Below are 27,718 nucleotides of genomic sequence, written 5' to 3' on the forward strand. Positions count from 1 at the left end.
GTTTAAAGGCAAACTAGTTTTTTTTTACTCCTCTTTAAAAGCATAACTCTTTAAAACAAGCGAACACATTCACAAAGCTCTCACTATCCTCTAACGTCGGGCTGAGCGTTGGAGCACGCGGCCTCCACATTCCTCGCCCCGGCCAGACTGCAGGCGGTTTGGAGGAGTCCAGACAACAGCAGCTCTCTTCAGATTCACAGGAAAGATGGTTTGATAAGAGCAACAGTTAAACGAAGCGTACAGCAGCAGGTTTATCCTCACAGTCTGAGCCAGACGCTCAGGGACTGCTGGTTAAAGCTGGAGCTGATCAGAAACATTTCTTAAAGTTAGCCTCACAGAGGAAAGGAGCTCACTGATTACTAAGCAACACTTCCTGGTTAAACTCAGTCAGAGAAGACACAGCAGTCAGTGGGTGCATCAGTTTTTATTCAGCAGACCGCTCCAGTTTCTCATGATCAGTTTCTGTTCCTTCAGAAAAACCTTTGGCTAACAAAACGTGAAGCTACATGCTAACGATGACGACAGCTTTGGTCAGGTAAAGGTGAGACCAGCAGGAGCTAACATGCAACAGCTATGAGACTTTTTACACCACGTGGCCTCCTCCTCCTCCTCTCCTCCTCCTCCTCCTCCTCCTTTACTCCATAATCCTCTGTACGTCTTTGTCGAAAATGTTCCTTAAGAGCTTGACCAGCTGCCGCTGAGGCTTCTTCTCCAGCGTCTTCATCAGGCTGTTGTTTCGTTTAGAGACGGGCGGGCTGCCCCACCTGAAGTGGCTCATCCGGTACGTCCCGTCCTTCCTGTGCTGGGCGCTCAGCTGGGGCTGGGCTTTGGGGGCCACCCGAGCGTTTAGCAGTCCCTTGTTTTGCTGGGAGTCCCCGTTGGGGCCTCCCGTGGCCTCCTCCTCGTTGATGCTCAGCTGCCTGCGAGCCTGGAAGGGGAAGCTGCTCTCAAAGGAGCCCCCTCCCTCCAGAGAGGAGGAGAAAACCTTCACGGGTCGGCGTTTCCGGCCGGTGGGTTTGCCCCAGCGGAAGTGCTCCATGGAGTAGGAGCGGCGCTGGTCCATGTGGGCCTTCAGGTCGGACTCTGACAGCTTGTCTTCAGAGACCATCTTGGACAGAATGATGCTCAGTAACAGGTCTTCACCGTCAGAGCTCTTCAGGCCTGAAGCATCGAGCTCGGGGAACTCGGTCTGGATCACAGACATGCAGAGGTGGACGCAGTCCTGAGGGAGAAACACATGTAACATGATCCGTGTTCATCACGACACAGAAACCATCAAGTCTCATTTCCTGACATAAACTAAACCACATGACGGAGTCTGACCAACAGATGTTTGTGTCACAACATCCCAGAGTAACTGCTCTACCTGCTCAGGTTAACGAGGATCTTTGCATCAGTTTCAGCCAATCGCTGCCTGTGCTTGATTTAATTGGTTAGAAACGTCGTTATCTGCCACTGATTGTCCTCATTTTCATATTTTGATGACGAGTATTTCATGAAAAGTGATTAAACAACATATTGTTGATATCTTCCTGGTGGCGATTCGCTTAAAAAGACTGAATCATCTGAGCGAACTGAACTGAATCACTGAGTGAAAAGAGTCGTTTGTTTGTTTGATTCCTTCGCTCAGTAGCGCTCTCCTCTCTCCGTCTCGTGTCTGTCTGGACCATAAGAGTCTCCAGACTCCGCCCCTCTCATGTTAATGATATGTACCGACCATAGACCTGATAAACATGGAGGTAGTCTCTGTGACATCACTCATCTGTTCCTGAAACAGAGAAATGAAGCCGATCGTCGGATGCGGACATTGGATATGACAGGTTTTGAGCTTTTTTTCTTTCACTTTTCTTTTCAGTCACATGAGCTGAGTTGTGGTTGGACAATCAGACGATCCTAGTATTTTCTAAACTGCTGAGTTAGAAGAAAAATCCCCTCTCCGTATTGGACCGAGTCGTTCAGGAGCCCTGTGTCAAAATGGAGGAAACACGCCACACACGGTTGGCTGACCACCCTGTGACAGGTTGGCCTGAAACCGTTAAAATCCTTTAATTCACCGATTGGATAATTATGGACAAAGTCACTGTGACATCACAGGTTTGTGTCTGACCCAGAGTTTTTGACTGTATCCTCAGCAGACGCCGTATTTCAGAAACTGACTCAAACCAGCTTCCTCTGAAAATCCAGACCAAACACGTTAGTGAACCAGGATGCAACATGTTTTTGTCCTGCTGGCTGTTTTTTTAATTAGAAAAAAAAAAAGCTCATTCTTCTTGATTAAAGTGCTGCCAAACAGTTTATAACAGCTAGCTGAATTATTTCTCGAGTCTGGAGAAAAGTTTGAACCAGGTTCATCACACGACGCGACACGGAAAAGTTTCATCACCACCGACCAATCAGCAACGTTGCTACCTTTAAAATGAGATTTCTGGGACTGGTGGAAAACCATCTCTGGGTTTTGACAGGAAGTCAGAAAGATGAGAAAAAAACTCAACTTTCAAAAAGTTTTCAGAGACATGAAGCAAAACGTGAAAAACATTCAGAGGTTTGACGTGTATGAACAGATATGAAAGATAAACGACACTGCAGCTCCAACAAAGTGAAGACAAAACTCATCTTACAGGATGTTAAATCCAGCCTTATGTTTTTTATTTTTATTTTTGTTTTATCTGTTTTTAATAACACTAACGCAGGATTAACTGGTTAAAAACTGTCAGAAAAATTCAAAAGGTAACTTAAAAATTAGAAATGCTCCTGTCTGTGAGAACATGTTTGTGTCTGAAGATGCTCCGTTTTTACAGGGTGATAATCTGCTTTATAAATGTTTTGAATAAATAAAGACTAAAAATTCAGAGTCTGGCTCTTTTTGCTTCAGATTTTTTTTTTGAGTTTAAAGAAAACTTGATTTCACTGATTAATCCAAACCAGGTTTATTGAGCAGGAGCTCTGAAAGTTTTCCATCATGTCACACTTTTTCTGTTTCTTTTTTAAAAAATTGGTTTAGTTTGATTTTCTGTCATCTCTGTTGGAGATTTTAAAATGAGATAAAAAAAATAAATAAAAAACCTTCCTGATTCATTTCAGAGTTTTTTTTTTTTTTTTTTAGAAAATTGTAAATTTTAAAGTAACTTGAACCTTTTATGGATAATCTCCTTTCCTTTGCTTCAGTTTGAGTCTGAGCCGTGAAATCGTTTCTACTCCCCCTGTGAACTGAAGTTGCTGGTTGCTCTGAGCTGCAGACAGAAACGTACGGACTAACCTTTAAGTTGCCCTTGTCGCTCAGGTTGTTGCAGATGGAGCCGTCCAGGCACAGCGAGCCGAACCCGGGGACGCACACGCACGCCATCAGCACCAGGAAGAGCCAGCACACACACACCATCTTCAGCCTGCTGAGGGGAACAGACAGAGAGCAGTGAGCGACCGATCCACAGCACGACGAGCCCACGAACCCGGCGTCCCCACAGGAAGCAGAGCTCGCCACATCGCCGCAGACGCAGGAAACGCAGGAAACGCAGGAAACGGCTCCGAGGAGGGCAGGAGGTGTCCCTCATTACACTTGCATAACACTCCCTCCCTTCCTTATATAACCTGTGTTTCCACTCTGTGTGGAGATAATTGTTTGATTCAGAGTGTGTGTGTGTGTGTGTGTGTGTGTGTGTGTGTGTGTGTGTGTGTGTGTGTGTGTGTGTGTGTGTGTGTGTGTGTGTGTGTCAGGGCTGAATAACTCAGAGCTGTAATCAACATCCCAACATTACACACATCGTCACAGATGGTCGTGTTAATCAATGTCTCCTTCCTCATGATGATGAAAACCAGACACCAGTCTGAACGGGGTCTGGGTCTTGGTCTGGGTCTGGACCCTCAGGACACATGGAGGGGATCAGGGGCCCAGAGTCCAGAAGAGTTTCTGAGTTTGTTTCTGAGAAAAGAGGTCATGGACTTCATCAGGTTCCTCCTCCCAGCTCATCTGATCATTATCTGATCATTATCTGATCGTTATCTGATCATTATCTGATCATTATCTGATCATTATCCAATCGTTATCTGATCGTTATCTGATCGTTATCTGATCATTATCTGAAGGTTATCTGATCGTTATCTGATCGTTATCTGATCGTTATCTGATTGTCATCTCATCGTCATCTGAAGGTTATCTGATCGTTTTCTGATCATTATCTGATCATTATCTGATCATTATCTGATGGTTATCTGATCGTTATCTGATCATTATCTGAAGGCTATCTGATCGTTAACTGATCGTTATCTGATCATTATCTGATCGTTGTCTGATCGTTATCTGGTCATTATCTGATCGTTATCTGATCATTATCTGATCATTATCTGATCGTTATCTGATCGTTATCTGATCGTTGTCTGATCGTTATCTGATCGTTATCTGATCATTATCTGATCGTTGTCTGATCGTTATCTGATCGTCATCTGATCGGTATCTGGTCGTTATCTGATCGTCATCTGGTCGTTATCTGATCGTCATCTGATCATCATCTGATCATCATCTGATTGTCATCTGATCGTTATCTGGTCGTTATCTGGTTTGTATCTTCCAGGAGTTTATGACTCAGATAAAAAAAGGAATCGTTGAATAAAAATGGCGTCGACATGGCGTCCTGTGACTGGTGGACCTTCAGAGGCAGCTCAAGTCTTTCTGCAGGGCGTCTTTCTGTGCATTCAACACACGTCTGTAGGTGGTGCAGTGATGCATGTTAGAGGCCGTTTACACAGCAACGGTTTTAGGATGAAACACAAAAGTTTTGTTGCATTTCGTCCTCTTGTCGACCTTAAACACAAACTTTTCAAAACAGTCTCTAAAGTGTTTTTTTTCTGAAATGCTGCCGACACTTCTGCTCTTAGCGTTCACCAACACACCAGATGATCAGCCCAACTCCACTTCAGAGGAGATCTACCAAAAGCTGCTTCTGGACAGGACAGTTATAGCACCACCTACAGGCCTGGCATGCTCACTGCAGCAGGTCTTAGTGGTTTATCAGGATCGTAGTTTATCCATCAGCTCACAGTGACTCATTAACTGTGTAGGAAGAACCGTAAAGGGTGGGGCTGTCAGACAAAGTCCTGGTTTAGGCTGTGCTCACTGAGGTCAGCCCTCTAGTGGTTGGTTTGGGCTCAGATTCAGCCTTTGGCATCTTTTCTGTATGTCCCTCCGTGTGCCATGTTTCTATACACCGTCTTTTTCTTCTGATTAAAAATACGTAAAAAAAAAAACAAAAAAAACAACCACCAATACAAGTCGTTTATTCCTGTCGTTAACTGTGGTCAAACCATAAACTGTATCATTAACGGACTGAGTCTCTGTGATGTCATCCATCTGTTTCAGAAGCAGAGTTTTGAAGCGAATTGTCGCGGGACTCCATGTTGGAAATGAGGCGGGCTTTGAGTCTCCGTGCTAACAGCTACAGGGCGCTCACCTGTCAATCAGCTGATCTGAGCCTCTGATTGGGTGAACTCACCATCTTAACGTCCTCCAAACTGCTGATTCAGAAAAGAAATCCCCCCCTGTCGGTGTGGTGTGTGCTGGAGGAGAGATTAACTGCTCTGACAGGAGATGTTTTCGTACCAGGCAGTAAGCAGGCTTTTAGTGTTTTAAATGTTTTTTTGACTTGGTGTGTGTGTGGTTCCCGGTTCCTCTGGAGCCACCCTCTAGTGGACGCTCCACGAACTGCAGATTTTAGCTTCACTAAGGCCTCGTGTTGTTATACCAGAGGTTGCTGTTCAGGTTGTTCACATTTCCTGACATTTTTTTCTGCATAAATTGCTTCAAACAGACTGGAGACGAACGGCTACTGCTGGGAGTCGTACCAGCAACTGCTGATCAGGGTTAAAGTGTGTGAACATGGGGCACACTCTGAAAAGACTGAATGACTGAGACTCCAGATGTTAAAGAAACTTAAAGTTACACGTCTGAAAATCTTCTGATTCACTTTAAAAGAGCCTTTAAGTCCATGTGTGCACCGTGTTTCCCTTTGAAGAGTCTGATAAATCGCTCGTTAAGATCATCTGATGTTAGCTTGATCAGAGGTACGTTCATTAACTCGTGTTTCATTAAAAAAAAACCTGGAGAGTTGTTTTTAAAGTGCTCAGTCTGTTTTCACGTGGCTCCTTCAGAGGTTTGTTTTTGTCGGGAGTTGGAGACAAAAAGTCTCTGTGAGATTGAAATAGAAAGGACTTGTGCTGCAGCAACACGAGATCAGACTGTGGTCGTTCATGGACGGTCGGAAAAAAGCAGATTCATGACTAACGTCTTTATAACAACAGTCTGAGTTATTTGGTCAATTTAGCAGAGACACCACGGAAATCTGAAATCTTATCAAGTGTTTTTATCTTATTTTAGATAAAAACTGTCTTTTTAGGCTCAATCTGAGCCACTTTCACCTGAGCAGAACAGGAAATGTTGTTTCATGTTATTTAAAGACAAAATGAGCTCTGAATTGTTGTAACAAGCTAAAAAAAAAACTGCTTTAAACTAGTTTCTTTCTACTTGTTGCAGAAATTCAGATTCATTTTGTCTTTAAATAACCTAAAACAACATTTCTCTGGACAGCTCAGGTGAACGTAGCTCAAATAAGCTCCAACAAGACAATTTTTACTGAAAATGAGACAAAAACACTCGGTAATATTCCAGCTTTTTGCTGTGCAGGCAGGAAACTGACACTTCAGCTAAAGCTACAGAAAACCTGAAATCTGACGAATGTGTTTTTGTCTTTTTTTCAAAGAAAAATCACTTTTTAGACTCGATATGAGACACATTCCCCTGAGCAGCGTTTCTTTCTTCAGGTTATTTAAAGAGAAAAATCAGGTCTGAAATGCTTGAAACAATTAAAAAAAAACTGAAAAAGTTTCTTCTATTAAGACGTTTTTCCAACTCTAAGAAACTTGACAGAAACATTTTTTAAGCCTCTTGGCAGATTGTTTTTGACTTGTCACAGAAATTCAGATTCATTTTGTCTCTAAATAACTTTAAGTTAGACGTTTTCCTGGACTGATCAGGTGAATGAGGCTCAGATTAAATCTAAAAAAACATTTTCTCCTGAAAATAAAACAAAAACTCTTGATTAGATCTCAGGTTTTCGCAGTAAACCAGCTGTTTCTCAGCGTCGTTTCGTTGCCTGTTGCTGCAGCACGGAGACGTTGATCGCCCAGCTCTGCTCTCAGGTAAAAATCTGCACGACGACGACGACAACGTGCGAGGAAAAAACGCTTTGACGTGAAACTCTGCTGGAGTTTTGCCTTCACTTTATGGGAGCGGTCACGTCATGTATCTTTCATACCTCTCCATCCTAAACAAGCCTCAGTCTGAGCTCCGAGTTTTAACAAACACTTGGAGAGCGTCCAGTTCAGCGTGCTGAGAAACAGGAGGAAACAGAACAGGAAATGGAAACAGAACAGGAAATGGAAACAGAGCGGTCGCCGTCAGGGACCCAGGACGGTCACAGCGCAGTAATTCAGTGGCTCCTGACGTCAGTCTGCAGACGCTGGATTTCCTCTGCTCTGCTCGTCAACGTTTACTCCACGACCTGCAGCCAGGCATGGAGAGGTCAGCGAGGTCACACGGAGAGGAAACGCTCCTCTGAGGGCGAGGACGGGGATCAGTGTGTGTTCACGCCGTGTGGAAACAACCAGAGAAGGTTGGAAAAAGCATTTTCCGTCTCTGTGCGTCTCGTCTCCAGCAGGGTTGTTGATTTCCTTGGTTGGGGAGCTGCAGCGTGGTTATGTCTCCCCGCCTCGCTCATTATCTGGAGGAGAGACTCCTCGGTGGGCCATCGCCTCTGAAACTCTGGCAGAGACTTGTCTCCACTCTCCTCCTCAGGATGAGTCACTGCCGCTCTCTACAGACACTCTCTGAGCAGAGATGCTGCCGTGGAAATAGACAGAAATCTCCTGCTGGCGCTGCGGAGCGTCCACGGCTCGGGCTGTTAGATAAGGAGCGTGTCAGGGTGTGCTGAGGCAGAGAGGCTGCTCAGAGCTCAGAGAGGAGCTGGAAATGTGGAAATAAACACACTAACAGGTTCACTCAGAGCTGAGGAGAGAGGATCCAGAAAAACCTCCAAACAAAACCAAACAATCAAAGAAAATCTGAGAAGAGATTCACACAGAAACTTCAGGAAACGTGTTTCTACCTTCTCTGAACGCTCTCCTCTCCTCGTCTCCTCGTCTCCTCGTGTTGCTCCCTCGCTGTTTGTCCACAGATCTCCTGCTCCCTGCTCCGTGTCGTCCTCCTCTGGCTCTGTGTCTGCTCCTCGCTGCGATCGCTCTGCAGGAAAACGCTCCTTCTGCTGCTTCCCTGGCTGAGGAGAAGCTCCTTTTATAGACACGAGGAGCTGGGAGCGGGGAGTTTCAAGGCCTCAGGGTGTGATTGAGGTAAGGGGTCTCCAGCTCCTCTCTGGACGGGAGGTGTGTGTGTGTGTGTGTGTGTGTGTGTGTGTCCACCCACGCACACACACAGAGCAGGGAACAACAGGTGAAACACTCGGAGCTCTCTCCCGTCTCTTCCTGATCGTGTTTTCTGGGATAATTTCTGCTTTCAGGACCAAACCCAAACACTTCATTAGCGTCTCTTTGTCAGCCCAGCTCTAAAGCCCTCAAAGGTCAGAGGAAATGAAAGACTTCTCCGCGCCGTCCGTCCTCCTTTCAGGAGTGACTGAAGTGTGCAAATCAATTGCTCTGATTGGTCGGTCTCTGGGCGTTGGGGGTTATAAGGTGTGCGTGTTTCCCTGCGTGGAAACTTCATTAGGAGGACCTGACTCACGGATCAGACGTCACGGAGGAGCAGCCAAACACACAGAGCTCTAAAAAAAGACGAGTTAAAGAAAATCACTTTCTCTTCTCTGCTTTGTTTCCTACAGGAGGTCGGTTTATTCTTAAAGGCACGGCACAGGACGGCTGGGAGAAATCAAATGTGTTTGTGATGGTTTGGGAAATGGGTCAATCTGCTGTATCCTCAGATGAAGTTCACTCATTCACTCTTCACTCACTGTGTATGAACAAAAAGCCTGAACAGAAAATGTTCAGACAGAAAGCACAAGTCACGCTGGGATAATGTATCCGCCACGAGCGCCGCCAACAAAGCTCATTCTTGTTTTATCCCAAACAGATCACAGACAGTTTTCTTCTTCTCTGCTTTCATCGTCCATAAAACGATCGCTCAGGAGAAAAACGATCGCTCAGGAGAAAAAACGATCGCTCAGGAGAAAAAAGATCTTCTGTTGAACTTTTATTAAACCCTGGAGACCTTTAATTATCCGTTAAGAACGATCAGAGATGTGGTTTCTGATCGCTCAGTGATGACCGCAGCGTGGAGCTGATCTCACTTTATCACCAAACTGTGTCGAATGCATCGTTTTGATTGGTCAACAGCCAGAAACAACAGTAACTACAGTAACAACAGCGAGTAAGTCTGTCAGAGAGAGTGACACAACGGACAAACTGAGCTCATCAACCTCACCAAGCGGTCTGTGGAGAGTGTGCTGCATATTTCCCTTTGACGCTGAGGCAAGGATGCTAGTTCCAGTTAGCATTCTAGGCTAGTAAACAAAGTGGTAAATATGCTAGTTCCAGTTAGCATTTTAGATTGGTAAACACAGTGGTAAAGATACTAGTCCCAGTAAGCATTGTAGGCCAGTAAACGCCAAATCAAAGATGCTAGTTTGAGTTAGCATTCTAGGCTAGAAAACACAGTGGCAATTATGCTGGTTCCAGTTAGCATTCTAGGCTAGTACACACAGTGGCAAAGATACAAGTTAAAGTTAGCATTCTAGGCTAGTTAATACAGTGGCAAATATGCTAGTTGTAGTTAGCATTCTAGGCCAGTGAACACCATAGCAAAGATGCTAATTCCATTCCATTTCATTCTGTTGCTAGGCGCTACCCAAGTAGCTGCCTGTTGCAGCAGCTCTCTCTTCTTTGTCCGTTTCTTGTAATTTTTTCATCTCTTTTTCGTAATCTTTGTATTTGGAGTGGATCATCACTTTGTATGGTTCATTGTTGGTCATGGACACTAAACTTTTTGTGGCTTCGGCGATATTTTTTACTACTTTTCTCCTGTGTTTGTCTGGAGATCCTACATGTAACCATGGCTGCATTGTTTACATATGAAATTAGCAGTTAGCAGCCTGTAGCATGTCGATGCTAACTAGTGTAGGGCTTGATGATTTCCCTCGAGCTGAGGAGGAGGAGGTGAGGACGACGTGCTGGTTCTCGGATGTGAGCTGGGAGGTGACGACGTGGACCTGTCCTTCCATCCATCGTTGTTGGGAACGTGGGCTCTATCTCCGGGGGATGGACGAGCTAGCTGTGCTAACCCAGCAGCATCGTGCTGTTCACAGACGTGGCTGACGGAGCAGACATCGGACGCCGGCGCCACATTGGAGGAGCTTCGCCTGCTGTGGGCAGACAGGATCCAGGAGACAGAGACTGAACAGACTGCTGGGGAGGCTCAGTCCTGGACCCTGTGGAGGTGGAGACTGGCTGGGCTGGAGAGTGGTGGACGAGTGGTGGACGGGATGTCGTCATCTAATCTATTATGGACCTTTTTGCACTTTCTATACTCTTTCTTACTTTTGTTTTCTTAAATGCTGCGGTGACTCCTGAATTTCCCCTCGGGGATAAATAAAGTATTTTCTATTCTATTCTATTCTAATTCCAGTTAACATTCTAGGTCAGTAAATATAGTGGCAAAGATGCTTTATCCAGTTAGCATTCTAAGCTAGTAAACACAGTGGCAAAGATGCTAGTTCCAGTTAGCATTCTAGGCTAGTAAACACAGTGGCAAAGATGCTAGTTCCAGTTAGCATTCTAGGCTAGTAAACACAGTGGCAAAGATGCTAGTTCCAGTTAGCATTCTAGGCTAGTAAACACAGTGGCAAAGATGCAAGTTTTTTTAGTGTCAGGAGATGAGGAAAACATGAGGAGCTTATGGACCCAGATCATAGTTTGAAATCCTGTCCTGCAATCCAGGCAACACCTACGAATCTAGAAATAAGTTACATAGATATATCTACAAAAGTCCTATTCTCCCTGTTTATTATTATCAGAGGAAATGTTAATGAATACGTTTAAAGAATAAGTTTGGTGATGTTTTACTTTGACATAAACAAAAGGCTTCTGTTAGCAACTTTTTTTTTAGCTGCAAAAATGAATAAGGTTTATTATTATTATTATATTTCAAATATTTTTCTTGAGGGACTTGGTGAAACTGAAACATAATAACATAACAACAAAACATAACAACAGCCCCAAATTTAACGATAATAAATAATGTTCTCAAACCTGAAATATAATAACTAGTCAATAATGTGACAAGAGTGCTCATTTTGAAATGTAATATAAAAAATGTTATATATATATATATATATATATATATATATATATATATATATATATATATATATATATATATATATATATATATATATTTATATTTATATATATATATATATATATATGATGCTGAGCCCACAACGTAAAAACTGTTTGTATCCAAGAAATCAGCCGTAAATGGACTCGAGTGCAGATCCAGCTCTTTACTTTGTCAAGTTTAGTCTTTTGTCTTTCAATTTATTCTATTTATTTTATTAAACTCTTTTTATTTCAATTTTTGATTTATCGTACTATTTCTGTTGTGTACTTTTGTGCACAACCCCCACCCCAATGATCCATAAAGTCTTAATCTAATCTAATCTTGAAGATAAGATAAGATAAGGGTATTAAGGGGGTATTTATGTCTGTTTTACACTTTTCTTCTCGTTTCTTCTTCACGTTTCAAGGTCTCTTCAGTGATAGCAGAGAAAAACAAGCTGCTCTTCCTTCAACAGCTCACAGATCATCCATTCACCAAACACAAACCAGTGGTTACAATCCACCATCCACAGCCAAACTCCAGAGTTACTCCAGAGTTATTGTAACCCAAAAAACTGACCAACAGTTTGGTTTTCTAACAAAAAGCAGTAAATTATCAGCACATAGAGAAACCTGCTGCTCAGCTCCCAGTCAATGATTTGATCATTCAATCATTTGATCATTTGAGCTGATTTAAGGAACAAGAGAAGCAGAGCTGAGGAGAAACTCTGTCTGATGGTGAAGATCAAAATGTTTGTGAGGTGAGTTTTTATTCACACAGTCGTAAAGGAGGGAGGTCCATTCAGACAGAGGTTAAAGTCAGCGAGCTCTGAGCTGTTAAACATGAGTATTGTATGAGTTCTGTTTGGCAAAGGGAGGAAGGAAACCCTCCAACCTGTGAGCAGGACTTTGGTAAACACCTGTTCACCTGTTTCTGACGACCACAGCGGTTAGTGGTTCACAGAGTCCAGCTGGTCCTTTTCTCTGTTTTTCTACAGAGGGCAGACACAGGGTCGTGGTATGAAGGAGGATTGATTTCAGGGACACTTCTTTAAAAACAGCTTCACGTCCATTTATTCATTCCTCAGTCTCTGTTTCTAAATTACCTCTGATGTTAAATTGTCCTCAGTTACTCTCCACTCCATCAACCATCTTCAGCGTCACTGAGAGCGGCGCCACGAGCTCCGAGTGCACAATGTTTAGAAAACAGAGAAGCTCGTTTACCGTAACATTACAGGCTAAAACAACAGGCTAACTGCAGCTAAAGTTAGCATCCTGAAGCTAACACAGAGACAGGGGGGACACTGAGGAAAAGCTCTTCCATCTGCTCCACAGCACACAGCATTTAAAATACTCACATTTCCAGGGTCCCAGGTTTGTTGGAGGATGGTTGGTAATGCGCCTGGATTCAGGACCAGTCTATTGGCTAGCCCTCTGTTGGACTGTCCAAAGTTGGAAAAGCAGTCGGCCGTGAAGTGACTAGCACACACATGCTCAGTTTTACTGAGTGTAGCTGGAACATTTCCTGATAAATGAACTCTAGACACTTAGTCTGTCTTCTTCAGAGATGGGAAGCTTGAGCATGGAGCTATGTGGCTGTTTACAGCCAAAAACAGAGCAGTGATGGCTCTTCAACTTTGGCATTGGGATATTTGCTCTGGTGGACCAATCAGGTCAGACTTGCTCCTGATTGGTCAAAAAGGGAATCGCTGACGTCGACAAATCCCCAAAATCCAAACAGCTGGTTTTAGGTCAGGATTTAACATTCACAAGCTCTACTAAGAACAGGTTTGGTCATTAAATATCACATTTTGTGGGCTGGGAGGAAAGACAAAGACCCACACATTTCACTTAAAGACTTAATAAAGTGATTTTTGCAGAATATGGGACCATTAATGAGGTCAGACTCAGGATCAGGCGGAGAAACAGAGGAAAACCTGCGACGAGCAGCTGGAGCAGTTGATGGACCCAAACTGCAGCAAAGTGGAGACAGACACGGTGGAAGTCCAGGGTGAAATCAGCTCCTCAGACCATGATACGGGTCAGATTAGAGGTTTGGGAGGTTTTGTCTCATCCTGAGAGTTCCAGTTCACTTGGTACCGTGAATTACCCAGGATATAAACCGACAAATGATGGGGTGTCCTACAGCTGTTAAAAAGGAAACTCAAAGCCTGCGTCATATCCAATATGGCCGCTCCAGCTGGTTGGCTTCATTTCACTGCTTGAGGAACAGACGGGTGACGACACAGAGACTAAGTCCCTGTTTTCCTCAGTCCATGGTCGCCACAGTTTCTCCTCTCAACCCTGGAAATGGTTTGATGTTTGCTGCCATGTAACATCAGGTTACTGCAGGAAATGCATTATGGGTAGTTTGACCAGGACTTAGAAATATGCTTCTAAACATGCTTTACATGGATGCAGTCAGCTGACAGAGATGCTGTTTTGGTCAAAGTGTCAGCAGGAGGAGTCAGACTGTGATGGAGCCTGATCCATAGCTGGGTTTGGGTCGTCTGCCTGATCTTTGCTCTGTGACTGTGTTATTGCTGTAAACGCTGCTCAGACATTTTCACCGTGTTGTGTTCAGGTCCGACGACAGCAGGAGGAGACGAGCATTTCTCTGGGACCAAAACCCAGGCTGGATGAAATTCCTGGCCCTAAATCATGTCTGGGGACCAAATTTGTCTGAAAATCATGAATTAAATAAGATAATCCACATTCCTTTGACTATTAAACTTTTATTTGTTAGAGCGGGCCGGGCAGCAGACATAACAAATAACTCTGTTTATTGGTTTTGGTAAAATACAAAGAAACACTTTGTTTACAGCATTCCTCCTGTTATGCAACCAGAGGACGAAACGCACTGTCCGGAAGACGACAGAGGAGGCTGAATTCTTTCTCCTCCACTAAAATCAGGGACCAGTTTCAGGGCTCAGAGCTCAGAGACAGACCCAGGATCCTGTCTGAGGAGCAGATCCTCATTTCTCATCAGGGGAAAAGACGTTTGGGCAAAGATTACACAAATCCACCAAAACATGTGGTTTACTCCTCACATATCATCTCTGATCCAAGGTCTGGAGCAGACTCAGAGTCGATCGTTTAGAGAAAACAGGATTTCACACGCTGAGGGAAATTTATCTTCTGCAGATTAAAACATCAGTTTTTCTGGCTTCAGTTTATTTTCATTAAAAACTCTGGTCATAGGTCATTAAGTTATAAATCTCCATCTGACTGGAACAACCCCCATCTCTCAAATCATCGTCTCTCCACAGTTTTTGGTCTTTTTTTCTTTTTTCTATTTTTTTCTTTTTTCTTTTTTTTCTTTTTTTCTCTTTTTTCTTTTTCTTTCTTTCTTTTTCTTTCTTTTTCTTTTTTCTCTTTTTTTCTTTTTTTCTCTTTTTTCTTTTTTCTCTTTTTTTTCTTTTTTCTCTTTTTTTCTTTTTTCTCTTTTTTCTTTTTTCTCTTTCTTTCTTTTTTCTCTTTCTTTTTCTTTTTTTTCTTTTTTCTTTTTCTTTCTTTCTTTTTTCTCTTTTTTTTCTTTTTTCTCTTTCTTTTTCTTTCTTTCTTTTTTCTCTTTTTTCTCTTTTTTTCCCTTTTTCTCTTTTTTTCTTTTTTCTTTTTTCTCTTTTTTCTTTTTTACTTTTTTTCCTCTATTTTCTTCTTGTTTTCCTTTTTTTTCTTTTTTTCTTCTATTTTCATTTTTTTGTTCTTTTGTCCTTTTTTCTCTTTTTCTTTTCAATCCTTTTTTTTTTTTAACTTTTTCCTTTCTTTTTTATCCCCCCCCCCCCTTTTTTTTCTCCTTTTTTTTCCTGTTGACTTTAAACCATGCTCAGTTGGTACTAAGGGGCCCAAAGTGAGCCAAGAAAATCTCCCCCACACCATTACACCAGCAGCAGCAGCCTGAACCGTTGATACAAGGCAGGATGGATCCATGCTTTCATGTTGTTGAGGCCAAATTCTGACCCTACCATCTGAATGTGGAGCAGAAATCCAGACTCATCAGACCAGGCAACGTTTCTCCAATCTTCTATTGTCCAGTTTTGGTGTTGCTGTGTGAATTGTAGCCTCAGTTTCCTGTTCTTAGCTGACAGGAGGGTCACCCGGTGTGGTCTTCTGCTGCTGTAGCCCATCTGCCTCAAGGTTGGACGTGTTGTGTGTTCAGAGATGCTCTTCTGCAGACCTCGGTTGTAACCAGCGGTTATTTGAGTTACTGTTTCCTTTCTATCAGCTCCAACCAGTCTGTCCATTCTCCTCTGACCTCTGGCATCAACAAGGCATTTTACCCACAGAACTGCTGCTCACTGGGTATTTTCTCTTTTTGGGACCATTCTCTGTAAACCCTAGAGATGGTTGTGGGTTAAAATCCCAGTAGATCAGCAGTTTCTGAAATACTCAGACCCTCAAATCACCTTTCTTCCCTGCTCTGATGCTCAGTTGGAGCTGCTGCTGCTTCTCCAGGAGATATCTCTTCATACAGTCAAATTCAGAGTCTGGGTTTTACAGACTGCACAGTTTTCCTGACAGAGATCACAGGCTGTAATCAGAGAGTGACGCCTCAGGACGACGTATGGAGACCATGTATCAGTGAACTGATGAACACACAGCCCCAGTCAACGGTTTTTCTCGTAGTTTGATCTGTGAGCTGTAGCAGGAAGTGTTAGGTGAGCCGGTCTGTGGATGTGATGCTCCTGACGATGGGGGCACAGATTTCAGTAAACTGGTTAAAGACTTGAAGCGACGTGATCTGCAGAGGGAGTAATTCTGTTTCTGTCCTCGTTGGTGAGGGTCAAAGCCTCTGTTAACCCGTTTAACCTCCACATGCCCCCTTCCTGCAGGAGCAGCCGTTTCTGTCCTGCTGAAACCACAGAAAGCCTCAGCCTGCTCTCTGAGACGATGATGGATGCAGACGATGATGCATTCCTCTGACACTTTAACAAGGTGAAATTAACCCCCCCATGCTGCTTACGTCTTCAGCTTGATAATAATTATAGTCCAGCAGCCCCCAGACAAAGCTGTGCAGGGCGTGAATCACTGCTTAATAACCACGCCATTTAACCAGCTGCCGTGTAAACACGTCTCATCACCGTGTCACTCTGCAGGGCGAAGAAACGGGGAGGAAACTGACACTTCTGGGGCTCTGAGCAGGAAATGCTAAAGTGAGACTGAAATGTTTACACACTCATTTCTAACGTCAGATGATTATCTGATACGACTCATAACACACACTGTGGGAAAACAACAGCTGCCTTTAACTTTTTTAACATCTCTGATTGATGCTGATGGAAAACAAAAGCTTTGTTTACACAGAGCAGGCTGTAAAAATGACCAGACTCTGGTTTCTGACTCTGTTTAACAGACGCTGATTAACGTCATCAGATCCTTCAAAGTTTCCAGTTTCACTAAAGTTTTTCACCTTTGATTCATTCCAGCAAGTTTCTAACTTTAGAGTAAAAGTCAAATCCAGCTATTCAGACTGTTTTAAAGAGTTTTAGGCAGTTTTTAAACCTATTTCATGGCTTTATAACACATAAACATGCAGACACTACTTTTCTTATGCTCGTATGACATCTACAGGATTTAAAGTAAATATTTTATAAAAAATACCACAGAGGAAAAAGATAAAATAAAATGTTTACGGTGTTTGAAGAGGCTGTCTATCTTCTTGATATCTGCCTGATCATAATCTACAAGTTAAAATGAGATTATCAGCACCAACGCAGATTACTCCTAAATGCTGTTTCTCAGCTTCCTGATCGACCAGATTGATTTTTTGACACGTCTGAGTCTCTATGAAAACACCATTAGTAGAAAGAGGAGAGATCTGTGCATTAAACACAGTTTGACCAAGATTTTTTTTACATAAAATGTAAAAAAGTAAAAAATAAGGGGATCTAGTACAGAGCCCTGTGGTACACCATCATAGCTAATTGGCTGAGGCCGATCACTGAGATAGTTAATCAAGCTGCTGCTGCTTCTAAAACTCTGATTTCCATAAGTCTGTGCTTTAAAATGTTCAGATTAACTGTGTCTAAAGGTTGATTTATGCTTGATGTGTCCACGGGGTGCACAGCTTTGTGACGACAGCAGACAAATGACGACATTTTAGCACCTCTCGCCAGGAAACTTTCCGCATCAGGCACACTGGAAGATTTCTAACCTGCCAGATGGAGACGCATGGAGAAGGTGGTGGGAAAACAGGATCTCCTAGTAGTTGAAGAGCAGAAATACAGGCATCAGTATTAGCATTAGCCGTGTTTCCACCAAGCAGTCCGGTTCGGTTCGTCTCGATTCGGCGCAGACTTTGTGGCGTTCCCACTGACTTATCCCAGGACAGATCCCTAAATAACCGAGACGAGCCGTCCCACTTTTTGGGACTCTTTCGTATGGGTGCTAGACTGAACCAATCCGTTCTCAGAAGGTGGAGCTACAACACTGCAGACCGTTGATTGGTCCAAAGAATCATCACTTCCTGTGTGACAGCGGCTGCATTTCTCCTGGAGGCTCACAGACTTCTCTGAAACAAAGCTTGATTGATCTTTGTATCAAAGAGCTACATGACAATCACAGAGAGGACGAAATGCTGCATGTCTTCATCGTTGATCTTTGTTTACTGTCTCACGTTTTTCTTCTTCATTGGATTTATTAGTGCGGTAAACTGTGTCGTGCTGCTACAGCGTCACGCTATTGTTTAACAGCTGCGGCTTTCGGCATCCAGCTTACACACCGCCTACCACGAGAGGGCACAGTTTGCTGTGGAAACACAAACAGGATCAGGCTTAACCGAGCCAAACCGTACTGAACCGACCCGGACTGTTTGGTGGAAACGGGGTTTATGACTCCTCACACAGAGCTAACCGTGATAACTGAGTGGTGAATAATTCATGGCGTGAAATTGCGTCCACTCTCAGCAGAGAAGAGGAATTTATTTACGAAAACCTGTGTAGTAAACAAAGCAAACTTCTTTGACTCTTGTTAAGTACTTTAGTAGCCGTACACTCGTGATACGCTGCCCCCTGCAGTTTGGGAATGGACATTAACAGACGCTGCGGGGTCTGTTAAAAAGCATTAAAGCCTCACACGTTCTCTTGCATGGATCTCATACGTCTGATCTTCACATTTTACGCTCGCAGGGATACATAACACAGCTTTAAAGGTTTTCACTAATCTTGAAAGAGCGCTGTGCAGAGTCGCTTCTCAGTTTTACTGAAACTTGATCAATATGTCAATAAAAAAGTGATTAACGTGTTAAATCTATTTGAATCAAGCTCTAACAAGGTGTTTAAGAACTTCACCCTCTGCTAACACTGATCTTTACTGATAAAGTATATTTTTCAGAAACAGATCTCCCCATCACTGGACTTTCCTCATTCAGCACAGTCGGATCAGTCGAGTTAAACTCTGGCTGAAAATCAACAAACTGCCCAGTGAGACTTCAGCGTTGAGTCTGACAGACGCAGCAAACAGAAAAGTCAGACCCTGAAGACCCAGGCTTCCTCTGAACCAGGAACGCTCATGATGCAACAAACTCATTGAGCCACAGCTAAAGAGGAAAGTACCGTTTCTAACACACAGAGTTTTACAGCGACTGTCTGCGTCTCCCTGATACAGCATGTGATGGTTAGCTTAAAGCTGCTCTCTATGAACCAACAGTTTCCTTCACTTTGATCCGTTCAGAGGAGTCTGATGTTAATGACGTGGATAAAAGAAACTGAAGCACAGAGCGCTAACGTTTCACTGCTGGGCTCAGCCAATCAGCATGCTCGGTTTTCACAGATTAATCAGCGTTGTCCAGGGAGGAAGTCCTGAAATATCTGAGCCCGAAATAAACACTGTGCCTTTAACCTTTTTCAAACCAGTTACAGCTTTTTAACAGATTATTTATGATCCAGGACGATTCATTACAGGAACAAATGTCTGATTATGTAAATGTGTGTCATGAATTGTATAATTGTCCCTTGATGACTTTAGAGAGCTGAGGAGAAGTTTCCTGCTGGGTAAATCCTCCTTCACACAGCCACAGATGAAGCTGGGATCAGAGAAAGGGCTGCAGAGAAAAAAGGTGAGTGAGGTCATTGAAACGCTGCGTTTCCTCCTGTTAACGTGGTTTCAGGCGGTTGTTGCTAAAGCTACAGCCTTGGAAAGGCCGTGGTAGGAAATGTGAGAGTTATTTATAGACGGAGAGGATGAAGAGGACAGACTGTGTTTAAAGTTTCCCACCTTGAAGACAAAACTCATCTGTATTTTCTGTTTGTGTCTGGGACGTTCCCACATTCACATCCTTTGGAGGAGAAACTGGGCGCTGTCCTCGAACCTTTATCTGAGCCACAGCTGCATGTTGGTTTGATGTGATCAGGTGATCAGCATGGGGGCCCCGGGGCCAAACGTTGTATAACCACACAGAGTTTTCCTCAGCGTGCCGTCATCAAAACTTCGCTCATTCTTACAAGAAACAGTAAAATATTAAAACTCTTAGTCCTGACTGAACACTAAAACTAGATTAGGGCAAACTTCTGGAGACGAACACATCCTGGTCTTTTGATTAATGAAGCATCTCATGGAGATCTGATCAGCAGAGCTCTATCTGAATCAGGGATATCACAAAGAAAGCTTCAAAAGATGATGATTAATGTGAGCAGAGTGTGATGTTACAGTCTTATCATCTTGTTTCCAGAACATTCAGAAACAGACCTGAGGGTGAAACAAACCATGGACAGACAATGTTAGTGTTGATACCTCTCTTTGACTCAGATTAGCAAATAAGACCACCAGCGTAACAGCTGATTATCTTAATGATTATTTTGAAGGGGATGTGAGGAGTTTCTAAATGATAGCGCACCAGCTAAAGGCTAAAACAGGAGCTAAAGGCTAAAACAGGAGCTAAAAGCTAAAAGTGGAGCCAAAGGCAAAAACAGGAGCTAAAGGCTAAAACAGGAACTAAAGGCTAAAACAGGAGCTAAAAGCTAAAAGTGGAGCCAAAGGCTAAAACAGGATCGAAAGGCTAGAACATGAGCTAATGGAAAAAACAGGAGCTAAATGCTAAAACAGGAGCTAAGGCTAAAACATGAGCTAATGGGAAAAACGGGAGCTAAATGCTGAAGCTGGGGCTAAAGGCTAAAACAGGAGCTAAAGGTTTGAACATGAGCTAATGGAAAAAACGGGAGCTAAATGCTGAAGCTGGGGCTAAAGGCTAAAACAGGAGCTAAAGGTTTGAACATGAGTAAAAAGCTGTAACACGGGCTAAAGGCTAAAACAGGAGCTAAAGCCTAAAAGTGGAGCCAAAGGGAAAAACAGGAGCCAAAGGCAAAGGCAGTAGCTAAAGGCAAAAACAGGAGCTAAAGGCTACAACAGGAGCTAAAGGCTACAACAGGAGCTAAAGGCTAAAACAGGAGCTAAAGGCTACAACAGGAGCTAAAGGCTACAACAGGAGCTAAAGGTTTGAACATGAGTTAAAAGCTGCAACACAGGCTAAAGGCTAAAACATAGGTAAAAAGCTAAAACACAAGCTTAAACCCCAGGTTAATGTGTTTGTGCTAATGTAGCCTCCAACCCACAGTCAGCAGTTATTCTGCAGTGGTCTGTTCAAACTTGAGAGTCTATCAATAAAATGAAGAGCCAGGTTACGTTAGCTCTGCTTGGTGAGGTTGGAGTTGGTAGATGAGCTCTGGTAGGACAGAACCAGGATTCACTAACGTTACACGTTACAGACACGTCTCAGAGCACCGGGCTGTGAGGAGAGAGAAATATAGCAGCTGCTAAGCTACGCTACAAACTGACAAAGTTAGCTTGTTGTCACGTTTCAAACAACAGCGCTACAAAAATTAGCTGTCCCTTCAAACTATCTTTGAAAATATTGTTGTCATCAGGGCACAAAAAATCTTAGACGACGCTCCTCATGTTCTCCATTCAGAAGATGAGTTATTAATCTCTGGAGGACGGTTCAGAGCTAGCAGAGCTAAAGCTAATAACCCAGCGTTCTAGTGTACAAGCAGGAGGGCGTTCTAAGTCTTATTCCTGCACTAATTTTTTTTTACATTGATTTTACCACCATGTCGGTATGTTTTGTATTTATTGACGTGTTGTCATTAAAGGGCTCATTGGACGCTGCCTAAACACCTTTTTGAGCCACAGTAAAGTCTGCCAGATATCTTTATTCTGTTTTGACCAGTGTAACCTTCATTGTGATGTAAAACCTACTTGATATTCAATCTGATTCTGAGAGGCAAGATGTAGTATTTTGTCAACAGGGGGCGCCAAAATCAACAAACAGTGGAAACGGTGAATGCAGAAGAGTGCCCTGCAGGAGAATCATTACTCAACCATAACCTACTTTTTATAACTCTGAGCTGGGACAGGTTATTGTCTGTTAATAAAGTCTCTTTTTACCGCTCTCCTCCTCGCTGCTCCTTCTGAAGGAAACGTCAGACATGCTGACGCTGCAGATCACTGAGCTCCTCGTGCACCCATCACTGACGCAGAGTGAACCCGGGACTTTTAGGGACCTCGAGGCCTGCAGCCCCGAACAAAGTTTGCTTTTAGAAATATAAATATTCATTTTTCATGAACAACAGCCTCTGTTTGCTGACAGGACAGAGTGTTCCCATGTCAAACTTCAGCTGAGGAGCAGGAGGAGCAGCAGGAGCAGCAGGAGCAGCAGGAGTGCAGGGTGTGTTGAACTGTGCTGGTTGTGTAATTGAGGGGGTGAGCTCCTAAAGCTTTTTGTCACAGCTTGGATCCTGTCATTTGAATTAGACGTCTTAAAGAAGCGTGCAGCCATTTGAAATGATATAAACCAACTTATAAAAAGTGTTGGAAAGTGTGTTTTCACTGTAGCTCCTGTGTCATAGTTACGCAATGATTGATTACAGCTCTTGATAATGTGCAGCTTTGTCTCGGCTGCAGCACAGTGAAATCATCTTGAGTCTTTAAAAGTTCAGCCCTGAGTCCAGACAGAGTGAAACTGAAGGAAAAAGGAAACTTTTGTATCTTGTTTCTCTTTTTCAGCTCCTCCTGCAGCAGTGTGTAATCTCATCCTCCAGTTTCGTCTCCTCTCTTAGCGTGAGAGTCACACAGAGCATCTTCACCAAAAGCTCCTCATCACAAGTTTTCTTGTGACAGACGCAGTGAAGAGCATCTGAATCCAGCCGAATATCTCCAAAGCTGGAGCATTAAAGGCCTCACAGTCTGAGAACAGCAACACCAGTGTTTGGGACTCCCACAAGGTCTCCCATGGGATTTCCTAAAAAATGCCCAGTCCTCCAGCATTTTTCAAAGTGCCCCAAATAAATAAATAAGTCAGGGATTGTTCCTGTGGGATTTCAGGCTCAGCAGTTCAGCAGAAATCTGGATAACACTTTATTTAGGCCAGTTACACTCAGAGCCTGTTGTGGTGCTTTAATTTAATTTAATCTAAATCAAATTAAATTAAATTAAATTAAATTAAATTAATTTAATTGAATGTAATTTAATCTGAATAAATTTAATTTAATTTTATTTCATTCTTTCTATTTTTGTATATTTCTACTTACTCAGTCAATTGCTGCTGTCAATACAACAATCCCCCAGTTTGGGATCAATAAAATTATTCTATTCTATTCTATTCTATTCTATTCTATTCTATTCTATTCTATTCTATTCTAATTTTCTCCATCTTCACACTGTAGCTCAAGTTTTTAAAGGTCTGATCCTTCAGAGTTTGGATTTGTTTTATTCATGCATAATGTCCCTGTTGTTGCAATTTATGTCAACTGTGTTAATCAAGCGAAATAAATAAAATAGAAATAAAACCAAGCCTTATTCCAGATATTTAAGTGTAGAAAATGTGGAAGATTAACAAATATGTGTGGAGAAAGGATCAGAAACACTTAACATCTGAAAAAAAAAAACTGAAATCTTATCAAGTGTTTTTGTCTAATTGTCCGTAGAAAATGTGTTTTTAGACTCAATCTGAGCCACATTCACCTGAGCCGTCCAGAAAAATGTCTAATTTCAGGTTATTTAAAGATAAAATGAGATCTGAATTGATGTAACAAATAAAAAACAATCTGCCAATGGAAGAAGAGAAATTTGCTCAAAAATTTAGTTAAACAAAAAAAATGTCTGAATACAAGAAACATATTAATATAAAAACACTTGATAAGATTTCAGATTTTTCAGTGTACCCAGGTGTTAATTTTTGGTGGAAGTTTCCTTTAACACTCTGACTTCCTCTTTAAGTTTTAGCACAGCTAGCAGCTGCAGTCTGGGGGCTGTGGCTCGATGTCAGCACTGTGCTCCTTTAGTTGTTGTGACAGTTACATTCATGGTCACAGTTAGCTAAAAACAGCGTGCCTCACATTATAAACACCTTCAGGTTACACTAACAGCCTCAGGTCAGTGTGATCCACATGCTCCAGGTGTTGCTGTTTTCTGCAGTCTCTGTGGACACACACCGCTCTGTGATCTGACAGTCTGTGACACCAAAAGCTTTCCTGAAAGTCCATTTCAAATGTTGCTACTGAAAATATAAAAGCTAAACTTCATATATTCCCTCAAACATTTGGCTGATTATCCACATGCTGGTTTTTTCAGCTGTGTGTTGCAGGTTTGCCACCAGAGGCTGCACTTTAGTAACAAATGTCAGGTTTCTTCTTTCTGCTGAGCTGATTCTCTCTACCCTCACACCACTGCACAACTAAAACACACTCCCAGGTGGAAATGACACAGCTGAGTGGGCGACAGGAACGGGCACTTTGTCTCAGATCAAACCCTCTGAAAGCTCGATGCATGTTTCATAAACTCCATGGACTCTGAGAGGTTAAAACTTATTTCTCTGTTTTTATTTTCCCCTCTCTCTTGTGGTGCCATTAGGTGTTCCTGAACCAGGTAAGATTTATCATCTAACGTGATGATTCCTGTGTCTGCTCTGTGTAATGAGCTCTCTGTGGAGCTTTGAAATAACGAGGACTGGTAGCAGCAGAACACTGAGGGGGCTGACGAAGAGCACCATGATAAATCTGTCTCATTTAAAAGTTGGAAACAAATGACTGAACCAGTAAGAGACACATTAAAATGATGATGATAAATAATGAAGTACTTATACTGCAGAACTGTCTTAACCACAGAGATGAAGTAAAATAAGGGACTTAAAAACAACCCTAGATGCCTTATATATGGGTCAATGACGTGACGCCCACTTTTTTGGTCCGACTGATTTTTTTCTGTTGAAAAAACACTCAAAACACATAAAAAGAGAGATGTAAGTCTTATACCTTTCCCACATACAAAACCGCTGTAATTTCTCCAAAAAATTTAATTAGAAGTTGTTTTTCTGCTATCTGAAGTGTCAAAACATCATGTGGGGCGACCGTCCGGCCTTGACTTCTATTCGGACAACTGATTTAAAATCACCATAAAACCATTTGAACATATCCCTTTGCCTATTTGGCATAATTTCTAACATGTTTTCTATCCATCAAAAAAAAACGAAGCATTTGCCCATACACATCCATCATAACATAAAAACAAATTTTGTCCCCAGATTTTCTTTTTATGAAATATCATCTGGGACGACCATCAAGAAAACACAATTTGGGGACTTTTATTTTGAAACCACCTCAAGGACAAGTTATGGCACCAGCCAGACACATCTAAGGGATTCAGGGAAACAACTGGAAGGTTGCTAAGTCTATCTTATCTAAGCAAAAAAACAACAACTATCTTTTAACTACTTCTATGTAGTGAACACTGTATATATATAATTATTCCAAACCAGGAGGATTTACCTCCCACTGTGGACTGTGATACAGGAGATAATTAAAGGAATGTTATAACAGAAAACCAACCTCAGGGTTTATATTCAAAGACATCTATCAAAAATGGACTTAGTTTAGTAATTAGTGTAAAATTGTGTCTTTTGGCCAAAGGACTGTACCAGCCATCTCTCTGAACAGCCCTTTCTCTGATAAAGTAAAACAAACTTTCTTATTTATGTATTTAAGAAATGAAAATTAGCTAACACAAAGGTCTGTCACACTCTTTCCCATGGGCTGTAAGATAAGATAAGATAAGATAATCCTTTATTGATCCCTAGAGGGGAAATTCAGGTATTGCAGCAGTAGAGGGAAATACAAAGGTAGCAGGATGCATTGGGAGAAAATAAAATAAAATACAATTACACATAGTTTGTTTCTTGGACAAAGCAAGGATGACATGAAAAAGCAAAAACAAAATTGAGAGAAATGTACACAGTATATATCAAATATTAAAGTGCAGTGTAATGTAGAGTACATTTAAAAATGGTGAATATAATTATCAGGAATTTTTTTTCGAAGATTATTGTTTTAAATAAGGTAAAAAAAAAAAGAGTCTGATTTTTTTTTTTTTTTTTTTAAAGTCTGAATTAGCCTTTTCTTAGCCCCAAACTCTACAGGTTGTAAAGTTGTAGCTTATGCAAATAAATCGTCCCACTGCGGCTGTAACTCATCCCGGGCCAAAAGGCGAAAAGGAGGAGACATAAATATGTGAGGGGACGTCTTTTGTTCGGCGTTTAGTCACCTCTGTGGCCCCTGGAAAACCATTAACCGAGCAGGACTTCTCCCAGGAGCCGGAATTCCTCGGATTCCTCTGGTCTGATGTCAGAGCGGAGGGGCCGGCATCTGGACCGGAGCTGCGTTCAGGCTCCGCGGCGAGGCTGCGGCAGCTGGGCTCCGGAGGGGGATCACTTTCCACCCGTTTAAAACTTATCTAACGGGGTTTATTCCGCCAATATTCTGTATTCAGATATCTGTATGAAGCTAAAGCTAACAGCGTATTAGCCTGGATCAACAAGGACTCGGAGCGACTAGCATGAATATGATAAAGGCGGGAAATTCTGCTTTCCTCTTAGATATTAAGTTTACAACCATGAGAAGTTTAATCTTTCAAGACCAACGTACAGGAATTAAAATAAAGGTAATAATACACATTGAGGCCAAAATTAAGCTTAACACGATGAGCTATGAGCTATGGCCTCATTTATACCTGGTGGTTTAGTCTTTTGATTTAGCTAACTAGCACAACAGTTAGCTAAGATGTGGATGTAGTCTGCTTTAGGGGAGCTATAATTCATGACTTTTACCAACTTGTATAAGTGTGTGCACACTTTTTCACGTGTAAACTTTTAGAAACTTAACAGTTATAGCTGTGCCCTTAAGTTTATTTTCATGTCGAGATGTAACCAGGGGGTCCGCAGGGTCTTAAAAAGTATTAAAACGTCTTAATTGTGGTTTTATGAGGTATTAAGTTTCATAGGTATTCAAGCTTTGACCCCAAAAAATATCCATAAATATTTATTTTCCTCCTTGCAACTGTGCCCTGATTGGGATGTTAAACATTCAGCCGATAAAGTTCTCAAATAGAGCAGAATAGAAAAGAATAGAGTTACTTTATTGATCCCAAACTGGAAAATTATTGTGTTAACAGCAGAAATCGATGGAGTCAGTAGAAAAATACAAAAAGAAAAAAGAATAAAATAACAAAAAATACATAAAGACTCTAGTTACAATAAAATACAATAATAAGGATTGTGAGCGGTATAAACACCAGCTATAAATTAACGTCATTTCTAGTTTCATAAAGAGAAATTAAATACAACATTAAATCAAATCACACTATCTCCAGCACAGGTTCTAAATTTTAAAAATGATTAAATAATTTCTCATTTTCTTCAGCAAGTTGGCCTTGAATAACTGCTGTTTCTTGTTGTGGGAGTGTGGGTAAACCTGCCTTTAATTTCATTTATTCATCAAGCTTCATTCCTCCTCAGCTCACAGCATTTCTGTAAAAATGTAAACTACAACTGTTAAAAAGTGGATGCCAACAACAACCGAAAGTTGCGATAAAGTCCTCAAACTTTTTTAAAGGTGTTGAAAAAGTCTTAAAACCTCAGGATTTTAGCATAGACCCTGGTAACTGAACCACTCACACTGAGGCAGAAAGGTTTAGCATAAAAGGGAAACAGTTCATCGTCTGTTCTTAGTTTTTATCGTATTAATTATTATGTCTTACCTTCTTGCAGGGCCTGTGGATCTTGTGACCCTGTTGGAGGGCTCTGGACCTTGTTTTTGGGCCGTCCAAACGCAATCCTCGTGATTCCAATAATGTGTGCAGCCAGTGAACGCAGCACCAGCTCTGCTCTCCCCCTGTCCTGAACGCCTCCATTGGACCAGAGGGACCACTACTATAAACACACCGAGTCCCTGCAGGAGAAGGAAACCACGTCGTTGTTATTCACGGCCAAGTTTGGAAACTTTGGAGACTATCTGATCCGTGTGAGCTGCATGAGAAACTGAAAAAACCGAGCAGGAACTTTGCATTTGAAGCGGCAGGAGCCACGACT

The 27,718-nt window shown here is 42.2% G+C and overlaps 1 protein-coding gene across 3 annotated transcripts; it reads right to left on the reverse strand.

Moving 5' to 3' along the window:
- Nucleotides 1-414: 414 nt before the first annotated feature.
- Nucleotides 415-27,519, reverse strand: LOC141801774 (pro-opiomelanocortin-like). Of its 3 annotated transcripts, none has more exons than XM_074685034.1 (3): nt 27,388-27,519; nt 3,257-3,386; nt 415-1,222 (listed from the first exon to the last, which is right to left on the reverse strand). In XM_074685034.1, the coding sequence occupies exons 2-3, from the start codon at nt 3,374-3,376 to the stop codon at nt 635-637; spliced, it is 708 nt and encodes a 235-aa protein (XP_074541135.1). In that variant the 5' UTR covers nt 3,377-3,386; nt 27,388-27,519; the 3' UTR covers nt 415-634. The 3 variants fall into 3 exon arrangements, with proteins under 3 accessions (XP_074541135.1, XP_074541136.1, XP_074541134.1); XM_074685035.1 differs by lacking the exon at nt 27,388-27,519 and adding an exon at nt 8,151-8,586 and having other exon boundaries at nt 3,257-3,383; XM_074685033.1 differs by lacking the exon at nt 27,388-27,519 and adding an exon at nt 8,151-8,584.
- Between the last annotated feature and the right edge of the window lie 199 nt (nt 27,520-27,718).

The sequence above is a fragment of the Halichoeres trimaculatus genome, unplaced genomic scaffold, assembly GCF_033239565.1.
Source record: "Halichoeres trimaculatus isolate MK-OKI-2021-1 unplaced genomic scaffold, fHalTri1.1 fHalTri1_scaffold_13, whole genome shotgun sequence".
Taxonomy (NCBI): Eukaryota; Metazoa; Chordata; class Actinopteri; order Labriformes; family Labridae; genus Halichoeres; species Halichoeres trimaculatus.